We start from the raw sequence: 18,095 nt of genomic DNA, 5'->3' as shown, positions 1-18,095 counted from the left end.
TTATTCACCCTCTCTGGCCTTCCTGGAGCTTCTGGGCTTGGCCTGGCTTAGGCCCAAGGAAATGCCAACCCCTAGGACCAGGGCAACAGCCACCAGCAGGAGGACCACCCAGGGGAGAGGCCCCTGGTTGGCATTCCTGGAGGAGCCTGCAGGAGAGAGGGGGTTTGAGGGCTTGCAAGGCAGAGTGAGGCCTCTCCAGCAGTCTCTGTGCCGCTGGACCTTGGTGATCACACCCGCAGAGCTGACGCTGCCCTGCCGCAGATAAGGCGGACTGCATCTCTTCGCTTAGTGCCCTGCTGACTGCTGTTATACCACCTCTGGTCTGCGCTATGGCTGAGTGTCCCCTGGCAGCACACAGCCCTGGCACCTGTGGGCCATGGTAGAGGCTCCTGCCTGTAGGAACCCTCAAGGCTCACTGGGTCTGTAGAGCTCACGAGGTTCTGGGGCCTTATAGCGTTGCCACAGGGAGCATAGGATTGTCGTGGCCCTGTGCATCTGGGGCTAGTCCGCAGCCCCTGGTTTCCCAGAAGCCAGGAACAGGCCTGCAGACATAGGAATGAAGACCCTCTCCAGGGTCCTTTCCCTAGACTCACTTGCAGGCCCCAAGCAGCACATCACGGAGCAGGTCTCCAGACCTGAGCAGGAGCAGGCTGAGGGGCTGCAGAAGTAAACCTGGTGGGAAGAGAAGCTCAGGGCACGGGGCTGGCTGTGACCCAGTGGAGGAAGCACCAGGGCAGGGACCCAGGACCTAGGCCAAGTCCAGCCAAGCAGGCAGGTTGAGGCCTGGCTACGTGGACCAGAGTGAAGACTGCAGCCCCTCCTGCTGAGGCTCAGACCCAACAGGTGTTGCCTCAACACGTGGAACCTGCTTTCCTCCTTCCTGATGGCTCGGGTCGCAGAAGAGTTCCTGGCAGGCAGCAACACTGCACATGGTGGAGCCCCAGCCTTTTTGTGTGCTCCACCAATGCTCACCTAACTGCAGAGCCCCCCACCAATCCCAGGAGTTCTGGCCTCTCAGGAGGCGGGACTTCACAGGGCTGCAGGGACACATGGAGCGGCAAACAGGGGACAGGTTATCCCTGCTTCCAGAAACAAGGCCAGGGGCAGCTCCCCGAAGGGGCAGAAGCAGGAGGAATGGGTGGGGCTGACTCAGCCCCTGGAGGCCCAGCCAACAGATGTGCCTCTGTCCAGCAAGTGGGGGGTCTGCGGGCTCCAGGAGAGCCCGGTAGAGAGAGAGATAGAGTTAAGCCCCCTACCAGTGCTAACCCGTGAAGTCTGCCCACATCTGGTATAATAATGTGCAGCTATATCAGAGTACAGAGGTCTGTGTGTAGTAATAGGAGAGAGAGGTACTGCTCAGTGGAACAAGTTATAGGGTAGCTGGTGGCCTGTTTGTGTGTTCTGTAGAAAATCTAAATATATACCCTAAGTTTGTTTACCCACCAGAGAAGCTGCTGGATTATAAATTTTCAGAAGAGATTTACATCAAACACACTGTTTCTAGAGTCAGAAGCAAAGTCACTCTAGAACACTGTGGCCAGGATTCAGATTTAGGGTTGGTGGCATCTACTTTCCTTCCTCCTTCTCAATGCTTTATGGGTTGCCTCTGGGCTGAGCATCCCCCACGAAGCCCCATCTGAGGAGCTGGGTCAGCTACAGGTCTCAGAATGCTGGAGAGCTTTGGGAACCGGCTGACACGGAACAGATGGGGAATAGGCAGGAAGAGGCACACGGGGTCTCTTACGTCTCCTGAGGGTCCTCTGGGAACCAGGGTCTGGGAGGGCGAAGGTGGTCACAGTGAAGCACTGGCAGTGGGAGGAGAAGGACACCTCTGTCCAAGGGTACCACTTGGGTCCTGTAGCTGTTCCTGTCAAAAGGACACCTGGGAAAGAATGTGGCCAAGTAGGCAGCAGGGGGATCGGGGAGGTAGGTGGAGTGACACCCTGGGGCAGCAGGAACATCCCCTGCCACTCATCTGTCTGATAGGATGGGCCACTGAGGCTGCTGGAAGGGGCAGGCACCGGCAGAGGCCCAGCACTGGTGCAGCAGCAGGACCAGACTGGGGTCTGTGCTCTCAGGAGCCGGACTCCCACAGGGACAGGCTTGCAGGGCAGCCTAATGTTGGGGTAGTCCCTTTCCTCTTAGTAGGAGCAGAAAGTCTCATCTGTAGCACGAGGGGCCTATAAACCTCCGTGGGCTGAGTGTGGGGGAGCAGGGCCAGCACAGAAGGCCTAGGGACCCCGTACCCTCGGTGATTGGAGCTGGAGCCACAGGGGCCGGATGGTGACACGGGGGCTGGTGGGGGCTGTGGAAAGATGGACACCTGGAGCAGCAGTAAGCTACTGGCATTGAAGATGCAGCACAGGTGAAGCCTGAGGTCAAGGGCCAGAGTATGCAGGGGTGGGGCGGGGGGAGGAGGAGACACAGCACCAGGATCTCTTTGCTTGGCAAGCTGGACACCCGCTCCATGGATGCGACGAACAGGCCATGGTCTGGCACCACTGAGCCCACGCTACGGGACCCCACACCCTTGGCCATATCGTGGCCCAGGACAGCTCAGGCTGGTCAGATAGCGCCCTGTGGTGTCACCGTCCTTGCAGTGGTGGGTGGGGTGCCATGGGGACTGGGGTTGCCTGCTAGCCTACGTGATGCCACACACTCTCAAGTGCACGGCCATGCCCAGCACACCGTGTTCTGCTTGGGAAGCTGACCTCATACTATCCCCGTCGACCTCTGGCTCCTCTTAGGACCTCTGGCTCCTAAGCGCTCTCCCTTTACCTGAGAGGGGGTCCATGGGGAAGACACCCTGCAGCTAGAGACTGGGCCTGGCATGCACCTGAAGGCCTGGTCCGAGGAGCTGTCCGCTTACCCCTACCAGCAGATATCAGCGTGACAGCAGATATCCCGTCACGCTCCTTCCCTGGGCACCCTGGAGCCGAGTTCAGTTTTGGCTAGCTCCCCCAGCTCATAAATCCCAGGGATACAGCACAGCAGGTGCATCCTTCCCACCCTCTGGCCTGGAGGTACTTAGGATTTTAAAGCAAAAGACATCTGGGCCGGCACACAGGCAACCCACCTGGCTCTCGTGGCAGGTAGGTGGGGAGAAAGACACCTTGGCACCCAGCTGGGGTCACACAGGACTTTTTTTCATACAAAAGTATTAGGTCTACCTGACAGGGTGAGCAGATAAGAGTTGGTGCTGGGGTCCCTGTACTCCAAAGGCAGGTGGGACAAGCACAGGTGCCCTTGGGGCACCCCCAGTGGCATCCTAGGTACCGGGGTACTCCTGCCACCACAGTCTGCAGGTCCCAGGGACCCCTTTCCACCAGAGGCCCTCCCTCAGCTCCTGCTTCCAGCACACCCCCAGAGAGCTTCCGCCCAGGTATCTCCTGCCTCATCTGTGGCTTCGTGACCTCTGAAAGGAAGAGGCAGCTACAACCACACTCACAGCCTCCGCTTTTTCCATGGGCCTTGAGGGGGATGCTTGTGGCTTAGTTTCTGAGCATGGTTCTTGGAGGGACAAAGGCAAATGGTCCTGAGGACCCCAGCTTACTCGCCCACTGTGGTAGCTTCTGCCTGCTAGGTGTGGGCACCCCCCCACACACACATCAGTCCTGAGGCAGGGCCATTCCCCCTGTCTGGTAGGGGAGGCCAGGGAAGTGCCCAAGGGCTCTCTTGAGACCACACAGCAGCTAACAGAGTTTGGACCCCAGCTCAGATGGCTCCAAAACCTGTCCTAAACTCACCTGCGCCCCCTTCACACCCAGGCCCACAGCGTGGCCTGTTCTCTGCAGGCTCCCCCTCACAGAAGGTGCCATCCTGCATGATGGAACCCTGTGGCCCATTTGGACATCAAGGTCAGACACCAGCTGGTTCTCAAGGACAAGCTGGTTGCCAGCCACCAGGGGAGGTCCTGGGTGCCAGCCCGTGGCCACCCCCTCCTACCTGGACTGTGGTCCCACAGTGGGTGAGCAGGAAGTGGAAGAACACGAAAGACCCCAGCTCCAGTCTGGGAGCAGCTGGAGGGGGTGTAGAGCATGTGGATATGGGCCAGCGTGATCCCGTGTGCCAAGGCTGTGTCTTGGGATACCGCCAGGACAAAGTGGCCACTTTGTCCTGCTCAAACTGTCCAGTGAAACACTGGACAGTTGCTGGGACAAAGGCATATCAAAGAGGCCTAATCGGCCCTCGGGGTTGGTGTTCGTGCAGCACAGACACGGGGGCAGGCTGGGCCACAGTATTGAAGCGCCCTGGGACTTCGGAGATCTGGGTTCTCTTCCTTGCTCTTTGTGCCGGCGTTGGCTCTAGTAACCCCTCGATGGACCAGGTTTTCTCCTCATGACAACAAAAATGAACTAAAGAAGTAGAATTTTATCTCTAAACTGGACTGTTCCAGGGGCCTTGGGCTGGCTCAGTTGGAAGAGCGTGGGACTCTTGGTCTTGGGGTCATGAGTTCGAGCCCCAGGTTGGGTGTAGAGATGACTAAGACAAAACAAAACAAACCTTAAAAGAGAAACAAACCAACAACTGTGATGTTGTAGATTGAAGATATAGGACTGCATGTAAAGACAGATTTGTTTCCAGTTCCTCTGGACCCCATCCAGAGGTCCCCTTTGCAGCCATTTTGGGGCTCAGGCTCTCCTAAATACAGGTGTGAGGGACACAGCTGTAGCGCTAGGGGAGGGGCAGGGGGAAGCCCTCCTACCCTTCAGGATTCAGGTGTGGAGAGCTATACCTATGTTGCCATAGTAACAGGGAACCTCTCTGCTGTTGTCATAGCAGCAATCAGCCTGCTGACAGGCTTCCTTGGAACCTCTCCTTGCTCTGAAGGGGATGTGCCTGGAGGCCACCTGACACTGGTCCTGCATTGGATGCCGACCTGGGGAAGTGACTGAATGGGGAGGACATAGGAAATAGCCACACAGGGCAGGAGACTTCCACGGACATGGAGGGAGTTGGCTTCCTCAGCCCAGTCAAGGGCGAAGGGGTCACTCGCCGTTCGAGAAAGCCCAGACACAGTATGTACTCACAGAGGAGGCCATGTACCTGCGTAGGGTAGCTTGTCAACCCCCTGTGTTCCAGGGTGCCCCACTGGGGTTGAGCCTGGGGGGGATTGGGTGGTGGGTCCAGGTCCGAGGGACAGCAAGGCAGGGGCTGAGTGGACAAAGCTGTGCCCTGGGGTGGGGTGGAGGGGCTGGGCACGAGGGGTGGAAAGGGAGAAGCCTGTGCATATGGTGCCAGGCAGGAGTCCAGAGTCCAGGCGTGGCCAGGTTTAGGACAAATCAGAGTGACTTCTTGTGTTCCAGCAACGTGACCATTGGGCAGGACCACTTCGACGAACACCCTCAGGTGGAAGTGCCTGTCCTGTAGGGACGAGGGGGACCCAGGAGAGCAACTGGGGGAGTCCACCCAGCATTCCAGGCAGAGGCAACAGCAGCAAGACACCAGCTGGGGGTCAGGCCGAGAACTAGGATTGTGGGCTGGTCCTGGGAAGTACCTGCACCCAGGATTCAGCAACCACCCCCTTCCCCTGCCCACCCCCACCCCCCCCGCAACCTTCCAGCCCAAAGGCAGGTGTGAGGAGAGCAGCAATCAGCTGTGAGCTCCCTCTGCAGCCTGACACTGTGCCTGGGCAAACGGGCTCCCAGCTGTGGGCTGCCCCCCACCCCTGTCGGGCATAAGCCAATCCCACCTCTTGCAGCACAGGAGGCAGAGAAGACAGCAGGTCCCAGGGCTTGGCAGTGACCCAGTGGTAGCAGGCAGAGCAGTTGCTTACTTGACATTGGTTCCCAGGTTCATCTGGGGCTGGGGAGAGACAGATGACAGGGAAGCTTCAGGAGCTTTAAGGGTGAAGCCAGAGGCTATGAGATCCGCTGAGAAACCCCACTCGGGAGCAGGCAACGCCAGCTTCAGCCTTAGCTTGGCTCCTGGTTTCCTGTGTGTCCTTGGGCAAGCCCCTTCCCTTCCGGGCCTGTTTCTACATCTGTAAGAGAACAGCTTGGGCTGATCTTAGGAACTTTCCAGCTATGGTGCCTCATGAACAACACACAATAGGAATCAGGAATGGAAAATAGTGGAGAGAAAAGGTTAGTCGGGGCTCAGGCACCGGGCTGGGTTCTTGTGAACTGGGCTATCCTCATCCTGGATGAGCCTGCCAAGGCCCGAGCATGAGCTTTCCTGGATGTGTATGATGTGGGATTTTGTGACCCATCTGCCAGGCTAACTGGTTGCTGCAGTCACTGGGCTGGGTGCTCACCCACCATCTCAGCCCAGAGCCCTGGGGCCTCTGTGGGTGCAGGCATCCCCTTGGACTTGGCAAGATTGAGGTCATTTTCCCCATCTTACAGATAAGGAAACAGGGGTTCAGAGAGGTCAGGTCAGTTGTTCAAGAACACAAAGCTTTTAGAAGCTGCAGATTCAAATTCTCCCTTTGAAGCCTGCCCCCTTTTCTCCATAGTAGGCCATGCCCGCCAGGGCCCTGCCACTCAGAGTGGTCTGATGTCAGCTGAGCACAGTTACAGGTGCAGAGCCTGGGGCCTACTGAATCAAGGCCTGCATTGCAGTAAGAGGGCCGGTGCACACTTACCTGGGTGGCCAGGGAAACTGAGGCTGGCAACTCCCCTTCCTCTCTCCCCTTCCCTAGCATGGGGAGAAGTGGGGGGCTGAGAAGCCTCTCTTCTTGTTCCTGTTGCAGGGGAAGGATCCCAGCTCCCCACTGCCGGCCAGGGAAGTGGGGGCCAGGCTTCAGCTATACTCATCTACCATCTTGAAGCAGATAGCGGCCGTCAGCAACAGCACCGCACAGCAATTCCAGGCTGTGGCTGAGGCTCCTGCCATCAGATATCCCACGGCAACCATGATAGTCCCCACCCACTCACCACCAGTGAGGCCCAGGACTTATAAGGGGGAGATGGCCAGTGGAAACTTTAGGGCCAAAGGGGGCCCACCTGAGGAGCCCTGCCTGGCCTCCAGCAGCTCCTGATGAAATTCCTGCCCTGAAGGCCAGGGAAGGCACCCTCCTAGTCAGGGTCTCTGATGGGCTGCCCCAAAAGCTGCCCCTCCCCCCGACTTCCTGCTTTCCAGCTGGGGCTTGATGCCACTCAGTAGAGTGATCCTGGCTGGGAGGTGGAGAGGACAGAGGCTTCTAGTACAGGGGAGGCTGCAGGTAGGTGGAAGGGCTGGTTCCAAGTCCTTCATCATTCCCTCCCTGCCCAGGCTGGGCATCCCCAAGTCCTTCATCATCCCCTCCCTGCCCAGGCTGGCTCTCAAGGTCCTCCTGCCTGCATTGGGGCCTGCAGGCCACCAGAAGCTGCAGGGACTGTGGGGGTGGGCAGCAGGCCTGGTTAGGTCATTAACTGGGTTTTTGGGGCATCTGTGCAGGCCCCAGAGGCCGTGATGCTGTCCCTGCTCAGAAAGCAGGCAGTCTGGTAAACAGACTGTAGCCCCTCGTGGGGCTCTCCTGACAATCAGGACGATTGACAGGATGTGGCTGTTACTAATGGAAAATAACGATGGACGATAAACATAACGTGGCCTCCTGGATGGGATCCTGGAGCAGAACCAGACTGTAGGTAAAAGCTTAGGAAGCAGACTTAGGTTAATACCAGTGAATCAACAGTGGTTCCTTAACTATAATAAACATACTCCCAGAATGTGAGGGTCACCATATGGGACCCTGGGTGCAGTGCACATGGGACCTCTGTGCTTAAATCTGGAACAGTTTTGAGAAAAAAGTCTATTAACCACAAGAAGGCTGGCTCACAGGTGACAATGCTTCCCTTGGGCCAGGTAGTCCCAAGGCCTCACTCAAGGCCTCATTACCATGATCCTCATTTTGGTGGGGTGCCTCCCCCGGGCCTTGGCAGAGTCGGCTCTGCCAAAGCCAGTAAACACCACTGAGCGTGAGTCGCAGTAGGGCAGCATGTAGCTTGGTCGTTAGGAGTCTGAAGATCTACACATGGCCAACAGACACATGAGAAAATGCTCCACATCACTCAGCAGCAGGGAAACACAAATCAAAACCACAATGAGATACCACCTCATACCCGTCAGAATGGCTAAAATTAATAAGTCAGGAAATGACGGATGTTGGCGAGGATGAGGAGAAAGGGGAACCCTCTTGCACTGTTGGTGGGAATGCAAGCTGGTGCAGCCACTCTGGAAAACAGTATGGAGGTTCCTCAAGAAGTTCCTTATGACCCAGCAATTGCACTGCTGGCAATTTACCCCAAAGATACAAATGTATTGATCTGAAGGGGCACCTGCACCCCAAAGTTTATAGCAGCAATGTCCACAATAGCCAAACTGTGGAAAGAGCCCAGATGTCCATCGACAGATGAATGGATAAAGGGGATGTGGTAGATCTCCACACAGTGGAATATTATAACTCATTCATCAAAAAAAAAAAAAAAAATGAAATTTTGCCATTTGCAATGATGTAGATGGAGCTGGAGGGTATTATGCTAAGCGAAATAAGCCAATCAAAGGAAGACAATTATCATGAGATCTCACTCATATGTGGAATTTAAGAAACAAAACGGATCATTAAGGGAAGAGAGAAAAGATGAAATCAGAGAGGGAGATAAACCATAAGAGACTCTTAATTATAGGAAACAAACTGAGGGCTGCTGAAGGGGAGAGGGGTGGGGGGATGGGGTCACTGGGTGATGGGCATGAAGGAAGGCAGGTGATGTAGTGAGCACTGGGTGTTATATAAGACTGATGAGGGATGCCTGGGTGGCTCAGCGGTTGAGAGTCTGCCTTTGGCACAGGTTGTGATCCCGGGGTCCTGGGATCGAGTCCCACTTTGGACTCCCCGCAGGGAGCCTGCTTCTCCCTCTGCCTGTGTCTCTGCCTCTCTCTCTGTGTCTCGCATGAATAAATAAAATCTTAAAAAAAAAAAAAAAAAAAAAGGCTGATGAGTCCCTGACCTCTACCTCTGAAAATACATTATACGTTAGTTAATTGAATTTAAAATTTAAAAAAAGATAAAAAGTGTATTTCTGACCTCAAATATCTAAGATAATCACTAAGTATTAAAATAAGGGCTTTACCTCTGTCCAGTTCTGCTATAAGACTCTTACTATAAAGAAATATGAAAATTAAAAAAAAAAGTCTGGCTCCAATCGAGCCCCTACCTCCTTCTAGCCTTGTCTGGGACGCATCCATTTCTGGGATCATCTTCCTGCTTGTGAACTGGGGATGAGAATGCTTACCTCATAGTGTGGACAGAAAGACAGGCAGTGACCAAGATTGGGTGTGACAAATTCTACATGATCACGATTTAGTGCTTGAACTTCATTGTGATTAGACCTGAAGAGGGGGAAGCTTGGAGGATCGCCCTGGGTACAGAGCAAGCGAGGCACAGACTGGGGTGGTGGTGGTGGAAGTCAGAAGTGTAGGAGGCACAGGGGTGGTGGTGGGAGTACTTTGTTGAGGCAGAAGGGAATTTGGGGTGATAAGGGCATAGGGCTGCAAACAGTGGGTTTCAGGCTGATTGGGGTCCCCAGAGGGGTAAGGGCTGTTGAGATGGGTTTTTCCTGAAGGACAGTGGAAGGCTTTAAACTTTTTATTTTGAAATAATTTCAGACTTACCAAAAATAATTTCCATATACCCTTCACTCAGGTCCTTCAAATATTGTTAAAAACAGGACAAGAAGCCCCTAATGGAGTCACTTATGCTAAGCCCCATGTCAATAAAACAATTAGTTTTGGCTCTCCCAGAAATGGAATCTTAAACTGGTCAAAAGAAAAAAAAGGAATCCCCTGATTAGTACTGGCTAGTAATCTGCTGCCCAACAGACCACTGCCATCCCCTAAAGGAAAGTGACCTTGCAATTAGCCAACTAGTGGAAGCCTTTTTGGAGCTCCTCAGGGCTGCCTGACTCATGAATGGCTGCATAAAGCCAATAGGACGTTTAAACTTTACTCAACTGAATTTTGTTTTTAACAGTGTCTTCTTATGTTTGTTTTAGTTCTTTTGCTTTCCATATGTATAGAGACACCCACATCCACACTTTCTTCCATGACATTTGAAAGCTGTTTGTAGATGGCTCTCCTCTTACCTCTGAACACTGCAGTGTGGTACTTCCTAAAATGTAAGTAAAATGATCAAAACCAGGAAATCAACATTGGTATAACACAAATGTCTAATTTACAAACCATATTCAATTTACCAACTGTGCTAGTCATGACTCTTACAGCAAAGGAGAAAGCTTTTTTCCTAGACCAGGATCCAATGTGAGACCAAGATCACGCTTCCTTACCCTCCTCCAGCCTGGGACCATCCCTCTGTCATTCTTTGTTCTTCATACCCTTGATGTTTTGAGGAGTCCAGTCACTTTACAGAATGGCCCTTGCATGGGTTTATTTGGTGTTTCCTCCTGATTAGACTCAGGTTATGCATTTTTGGCAGGTGCATTAGTTTGCTAGGGCTGTTGTAACAGAATAGCATAGGCACACGGGTGGCTTCAATGATCAAAACATTTTCTCACAGTTCTAGAGGCTGGAAGTCCAAGATCAAGGTGTCAGCAGGTTTGGTTTCCTCTGCAGTCACTCTCCTCGACTTGCAGAGGGCCACCTCCTCCCTGTGTCCTCACGTGGTCTTTCCGTTGTGTGCACACATCCCTTGTGTCTCTGTGAGTCCACATTTCTTTTTCTTATAACAACTCTGGTCAGATCGGATTACAGCCTATCCTCACAGGCTCATTTTAACTTAAAGGCCCTGCCTCCTAAATCACCTCTTAAAGGCCCTGCCTCCAAGTACAGCCCCATTTTCGGGTGCTGGGGTTAGGGCTTCCACATATGAGTGTGGGGGGGTCACAGTTGTGCCCTTCACAGGCAGGAATAGCCCGGAAGGGACGTTGTGTCCTTCTCAGGACATTCTCTCAGCAGGCTCACCGTACTGGTTTGTCCTATTAGCGCGGAGATAAGTTTGAATGCTTGGGTGACATGGGGTCTGCTGGGTGCCTCCACTGTACCATTACTGTTTCTCTTTGCACGTGGGAAGTACAATGTGTGTGACCATCCTGCTCCTCGGCAGACATTCACCCAGGTGTGGTGATCTCCCGGCTCTATCATCCCTTCCCCCTGTGTCTGAGTCCTGCTGTAGCCCAGAGCTCTTGCTGAGGGCAGCGGTGGGAGTTTCGGGTGGCGGAGAGAGCCCCAGCCAGAGGAGCTGAGAACCTGGATTCTATTCTGCTACTCAGGAGCCAAAGGACCTTCTGCCATCTGTAAAGTAGGAATGGGAATGATTATGGTGGGGATGAAATTAGATACACAGAAAGCTCCATGTGCTTGAGGGCAGCGTGTCTCCTAAGGGCCTGGAAAGGCAAGAAAAAAACAAGGGAACTTCCTAATGGGTAAGGGCAGAAGGATGTTTTTATATATATTTTTTAAGATTTTATTTATTTATTCATGAGAGACATAGAGAGAGGCAGAGACACAGGCAGAGGGAGAAGATGTGGGACTCGATCCCAGGACCCCAGGATCATGCCCTGAGGTGAAGGCAGACGCTCAATCACTGAGCCTCCCAGGTGCCCCCAGAAGGATGCCTCTGAGAAAAGTTGTGCCAAACTGTCCTGGAAGGTGGGGAGGGGGAGCCCTGAACATTTGGTTAGGATTCCAATTCTTGCCATAGCTCACCAGCACTAGAGCTCATGAGCCAGAGAAGGATGCCAGCTCCTCTGCTCACCCCACCAGAGACCTTGGAAAAATCACCCACTCACTGACTCGATTTTCTCATCTGTGTAACGGCGGGGGCCAGGAACAGTACCTGCCTTGTAGGCTTGCTGTGAAGATGAAGTAAGTAGACCCGCGGAGGGCAGTCTGCATCCCTGGCATACGAGAGCAATACAAGCCACCACTGTTTTTATTGCTGAGGAAAGAAGGTCAGATTAGAGTGACCTGGCTTGGGATCTTGGCTTCCCACTTGGCCTCTTTCTAAACCTGTTTGTCTATCTCTTAGCTTTTTAAATTTCTTTTTTTCTTTTTTTTAAAGTGGGGCCTCAATTTCTTTCTGTAGGATGGAATTAGGAACAAGATCAACTTGTGGGTGCCGAGAGCCTGAAGGGCTCCCTGAGTGAGTCCCTATTCTGCCTGCTTGTGAGAGCCAGGGACAGAGAGAGGGTGCCCCAGGGAGGAGGACTGGGCCTCTTCCGGCTGGAAAGACAAGGGTGGTCATGAGGTTTATATGAGCTTATCAGGCAAAGTGCTTAGCTAGCTACCTGGCACACAGTAAGCACCCCATAAATGTGAGATGTGAGATATTGCTACGTGTACTGGGGTGAGTGGTGTGGCCCTCAAAGGGTATGTCCACATTGTAACCCCTGGAGACTGGGAATATGACATTGGAAAAAAGGGGCTTTGCAGATAAAATTGAGTTAAGGATCTCAGTGAGATCGTCATGGATTGTGTTGGCAGGGCCTTAATCCAGTGGCCAGTGCCCTTAGGAGAGACACATGGGGAGAAGACCATATGAAGTGGAGGCAGAGCCTGGAGGGATGTAGCGCCAAGGGAAGGAGCCCTGGGGGGCTACCAGAGTTGAAGGAGGCAAGGGAAGAGCCTTACCTTGGGACCTTAGTGGGAATGGTCCTGCTGAGTCCTACATGCCAGACTTCTGGCCTTCAGAGTGAAGGAACAGCACAGTTCTGTTGTTTTCAGCCATCAAGCCAGTGGTATTTTGCTATGGCAGCCCTAGGGTGCTAATCCACGAAGGTAGGTTTTACAAGGATTGACAGGCGTATGTATGGGCCTGAGAGAATCAACAATAACAGGAAGTTCTTGTGTGGTGCCCACCATGGGGGAGAACAGAGTCAGAGTGAGTGGCATTAGGACACAGGCAAGGGATGCATCCAGAACGGGTCACCCTACGTCTACCCGCCAATACTAGAGATTCATTCTGTTTAGCAGACATTCGCTGGGGCCCCTGCACACATCAGGCCCTCTGCTTGGCTTTAGTGAGGAGCTGATGAAATAGGAACAGTCTCTGTCCTCCAGTCATGAGGGTGGAGCAGCTGAGTGAGGAAGTCAGCACAGAGGGCAACAAGGCAGTATAGAAAGTGAGGCAGGGATGCGGGAGCGAGGAATGGGAGGTAGGGTCTGAGAGGATCAGCAAAGGCTTCCCAGAGGAGGTGACCTCTGGGCAGGGTTTTAAAAGGGTGAATAGGAGTTCAAAAGGCTAAGGGACAAACTAGTATTTGTTGTGCCCAAGATTGTGAATCTGAGAAAACCACCGAGGAGCCGACACCGATGCAATCACACGAGGGTTTATTTAGAAGCTCGAGCTTGGGTCCAAGTGCACCCGACACAGTGGAGCTGGGACTTGGACCCCGAGGGGGGTTACAGCAGGGTTTTTATGGGCTGGTCTAGGGGATTTTCAGAAGGGCTGGAGGAATTTCTTAAGCGCTGTTTTCATTCCAATACGGGACTTTCTGTCTTTGTCAAGGGTGTTCTGAGCTCTGTTCTCATTCTGATATGGGACTCTCTGTCAAGGGCGTTCTGTGGTTTTTCCTGTAAAGTTCAGCTCTTATTCACAGGGGCCTGAGATGGCTGTACTTGTGCTAGTGCTAAACTTGAGGTGGAATGGCCTTAATTTTCTCGGCCTCCACAGTATTCTCAAGCTGGGAGCAAACAGTGTAAGAAGAGCCCAGAGATAGCCTGGCCTGCACAGGGTGTTGGGAGGTGTTGATAAATACCAATGGATGTGGGCTATGACTGGGGAGTGCCAGAAACAGAAGGGGAGAGGTGGCTGGGACCAAACCACACAGCGCCTTAATGGCCAACACAGAATTAGGCCTCCTCTTGAGCTCCATCTAGGCTTTCCACAAGGTCAAGTCACATTGCCTCCCTGCTGCTTGTGGGCGATGCCAGGGCCTCCTGGGCAAGGGGGTTGGTGGAGTCTAGGGCAGGTTCTACCTGCTTCCTGCTATTCCTCTCACTTCCTGTTTGATTAACTTCTGTAAAAAGGTCAGAAAGGAAAAAGGAAGTCTACTTCCTAAGGTAGGAGCAGGGGGAGAAAGGTGGGGAGAAACGGGAGGAAGCTGGGGGATGCGTTCCCTTGGGGACCATTCCCTGGACCGCTGGTTAAACCATGTGTGATGTCATAAGCAACGTCTTGGGAGCCTGAGACACTCAGCGTTTGGGAAAGAGGGACTGCAGGATGGGGCAGGCGGGAGGAGTAAGGGATTCTACCCAGCAGCCATGTAAAGGCACTGGGGTGGCTGGAGATGATGGGGATGCTGGGGATGAGGGAAAGGTGCAGGCGCTGGTGGCTGGCGTGCTGGGTCCTCCCACAGGCTGCAGAGACCCAGGAGTAGTCTGCTAGGCTTGGGTTTGTCTCCCTGCCTGCAATAGCTGAGATTACAGAGATGGACCTGATTTCTGTTCTCACTGGCTGGAGCAGCAAGCTTCAGGCCACAGAGAAGCTTGTGCTTCAGGGACTCGGGCCTGTGCCCAGGGTTGGTGGGAGAGGTTATTGGAAAGGTGGCCAGGGCTGGGCTCAAGACCCCCCACCTTTCCCCAGCCCCTCATCCCAGGGCTCAGAGAAGCCCACCCCATGTGGCCCCGTGGGCAGCTACATCCCCACTCCTCAGGTGGGGACAACAGCTTCCCTGAGAGTGAGGCTCCTGAATCTCTATACCCTCAGGTGGGCCCCTCTCCCCTCCCTGGGCTCCCACACATTCTATCCGGGGAAGCACAGCCCCATTGGGGCCCACAAGTCAGCATCGCTGCAGATGGCTGGCATGACAATGACGATTCCTGCTCTGACTGCCTGGAGCCCAGAGGTTCTGCGGGTTGCTTCTTATAGCATGGCCTTCTTGGCTTCCAAAATCAAGTTTGCAGCAAATACGGAGGTGGAAGAGGCAAATGTAATGTCCAGAGTCAGGAAGAGGTTGACATGGAAACCCAGTGCACTAAAATAATTAAGTGGCAGCTGGCCCTTGCATCATCCCTCGGTGGCCAGCTCTGGGCTGGGTGCTGGGCTCAGCATCCCGACGCTCACAGCAGGGAGGGGAGGCATTCAGGAAAGCCCCTGGGTAGCAGTGAGCAGCTCTCCCGGGTGGAGCTGCTGCTCTCTGCTCCCAGCACCCCAGGCCTAAGGACTCTGACTCTCCTTTCTGGGGGGATCAGTGTTCTCCATGCTCTCTTCAGTACTGGGGTCTGCTGGGAACCTGACAGAAATGCAATGTGACCCACTGTACCAGACACTCTGGGGGAGAGGCCCTGGGCTTGACCTGCCCTCTGGGAGGCCCGATGTGTGCTCAGCTGGGCTGAGAATTGCTGGTCTGTCCTGTTTCAGGCACTTCCCAGAGGACCCTAGTCACCCTCTACCAGACTCTACCCTCCTTCAAGGACCCTCAGCAGTCCTGGGGTCCTCCTCCTGGCAACACCAGCCTGATACTGTGGAAGGTTCTCCGGTTCTCCGGAGAGGTTCTCCGGTTGGATTCTCTCCTAAAACTCATCCTGAGCTCTTGATGCCTGGTCACTGGGGCCCCTGGTCCCTACTTCCAGCCAGCAAGCCCCACCTAAGGCTCCCTTCCCCTCTTTGCTTCTGTCTACCCCCAAGGCGCTCTCTGAGGGGCAGACGCTGGCTCGTCGTTCTTGATGCTTTTGCCTCCCGGTCCCAGCATCCTACACGCAGGGACCCAGGGACCATGGCACTGCGGCTCCACTCCGGGAAGAATGCAGAAAGGTCCATCTCCCCCGTGGGAGTGTATAGCCGAGGGGCCAAAAGAACCAACGTTACTGCCTCCTTGACGGGATGAGCACTGGGTGTTATACTATATGTTGGCAAATCAAACTCCAATAAAAAAAAATATACAAAAAGAAAGAAAGAAAGAAACTGTCTCAGGGTCTTGCACATCTGGACGACTTTTGTTTGTTTTAGCAACTTTCATACGCGACTCCTCAGGAGCCACCACAGGGATTACAGGGTTGGCAACAGGAGCTGGGGAAAGGTCAGAGGAGTAGAGGTGTCAGGTAAGAAGGCCATTAGCAGGGCTGCTGCAGGAGGTTGTGCAGATGTTCACTGCACAAGGGTACCTGATGGAGGAGGCAAGGGAGGGCTGTGGTCCTGAGAGGGGGCTCAAGCCTGACACTCCCCTGCCGACATGTGCCCACAGGAAGGAAGGGGGGACTCTTTCTTAGCCCCAGGAGCAGTCTGCACCGATCCTTGCATTTTGGGGCAGGGGCTGTACAGAAGGAGTCCCTCTTAAAAATTCTACTTGACTGCTTGTGAAGTCACTTGCCCAAGGTCACACAGCTCGGGGGTGGCGGAGCCAGATCCACACGCAGGCACTCTGGCCAAAGTTCCTGAGCTCGCCACCACACTACACTGACTGCCCGGCCTCAGAAGATGTCCATGGGCCTGCAGGTTGGGGTGGAGGTGGGTGGGGTGGGGGCCCTTTCTCCAAAGCAGGATGGAAACATCTGCCCATTTTCTAGGGAGGGCTGCAGGCACTCGTCTTGGGAAGACCAGGCCCTCCATGACCTACAGGAAAGGAGACTTCCCAGCATGATATTCTGGATAATCAAGTCACTTAATGATCTGCCATCTTGGGCTGCAATAAAAAAATGTGACCCTTGTCAGAAGGTCACAGGTTTTTACCCATTCTTCAGTCAGGATCGCAGGTTCTCCACAAGTTGATTAAGTGCCAGGCCCTGTGATGGAGCCTGGGTCTAAGTGGAAGATTCCTGCAGAGTCAATCCCATGGGAGGGAGTGCCCTTGCCTTGATGTGGAGGCACTGAGTTTTTAGATTTGTTTTACTCAGTTTTACTTCTGAGGTGCTGGGACGCTAAGCTTGAATGAATGGTTCCTGACCCCAGGAGGCTGGGTCCTTGAAGACCTGGAGAACAATTAAATGCAAACTCATATGGTTCTGTAAGCTCATCTTAGGGCCCTGAGCCCATTTTAAATCAAAGCTGTATTGCCCTTGCCCTACAGCCTCTACCCCCTCCCCCCAGGGGAGAAAAGACCTGTTTTCCATGAGCACTGACTGTGTGCCTGGCACTCTGAGTGAGGTTCAAGCTGCCAAGCCTTTTGGGGAGACAGACGGCAAAACCGGGGCCCCGCAAGGGGAAGTGGCTTAGCTCCCAGCTAGGGCTGCAGGGGCGGCCTGCCTTCTGCTCTCCCCACTGCTGACCCTGCCTTCCTGAGGATTCTGGGGTCAGGAGAGGGCAGCCCAGGCCAGTGGACGCATGCACGAGATGTCCTCTCCCTCATCCACCTTTCCTACACAGCGGCCGCCTCAATCACAGCCCCTCATGCACACTTCCATTCCCCCAAATGCACCCGCGCCACCCTGGGGCTTCTGCAAGACCTCTTGTGGAAGGGGACAGGGGTGCACAGGGGCTGCCAGCAGTTCTGTCCCTTTCTCATTGATGGAGACTAACGTTACTAGAATACCAGAGTGACAACTCACCCTCTGCTGTCCCCGCCTCCCCACCCCACCCCTAAACACACACACACACACACACTCTGGGGCGGATAGCCATTTCCTCCCTCAGCCTCAGTCCCCTGCCTCTGCCTGCCTGGTGCCATAGCACCTCCTCATCCGGCTGCCAAGGGGAGCAGAGTGTCTCCAGGGCTGAAAACCTGTGCTCCTTCTGTGCCCAGGTAAGGAAGTGATGGCAGAGGGGCTGGGCAGCCTTAGTGCCCTCTCTGAACCCATAAAGGAAGGCACAGTTTTGCCAGGGGAGCAGCTCCTTACAGCTAGCAGAGAGTTGGTTTTACCAAAGACCAGGGGGGACAAGCTGCTGGAAGGGAAGGGCATGGAAACCACACAGGCAGTGTGGGTGGGAGCATTACAGGAGCAGTTTTAGGGTAACTGACTCGAAAAGCTTGCATTCTCTACCCCTAACCCACACCAGAGCAGGATCCTAGCTGCTGGGTTCCCTGGGAATCTCAGTGGGCTGTCTCCATGCAGCCAGAAAGATCAAACTGGATGGGTCCTGGGGGTGTAGCAGGACTGTGTTCTCAGAGTGTCCCCACGAGACCTGGCCAAGGGGCTGCTGAAGGGAATGTCTTGGTGCAGAGAGGGGATAGTGCTCATTTGTCTGCTGGGTGCGGTCCCAGCTGCTTGCTGCTGCGGAGCCA

The 18,095-nt window shown here is 54.1% G+C and overlaps 1 protein-coding gene across 1 annotated transcript; it reads right to left on the bottom strand.

The window, feature by feature from the left end:
- Positions 1-6,263, bottom strand: ZP1 (zona pellucida glycoprotein 1). The gene is given in 19 exon segments (XM_072760157.1): positions 1-146; positions 368-487; positions 594-672; positions 1,731-1,833; positions 1,835-1,882; positions 1,943-2,072; positions 2,075-2,197; positions 2,272-2,376; positions 3,810-3,845; positions 3,848-3,903; positions 3,947-4,006; positions 4,008-4,132; positions 4,135-4,151; positions 4,736-4,891; positions 5,047-5,227; positions 5,230-5,364; positions 5,667-5,731; positions 5,734-5,805; positions 6,257-6,263. Coding segments are annotated over 19 exon segments (1,764 nt in total).
- Positions 6,264-18,095: the final 11,832 nt, after the last annotated feature.

This window comes from Vulpes vulpes, chromosome 5, assembly GCF_048418805.1.
Source record: "Vulpes vulpes isolate BD-2025 chromosome 5, VulVul3, whole genome shotgun sequence".
In the NCBI taxonomy this organism is placed as follows: domain Eukaryota; kingdom Metazoa; phylum Chordata; class Mammalia; order Carnivora; family Canidae; genus Vulpes; species Vulpes vulpes.
Note: the sequence above shows the minus strand (reverse complement) of the source record. Positions and strands in the feature narration are given on the sequence as shown.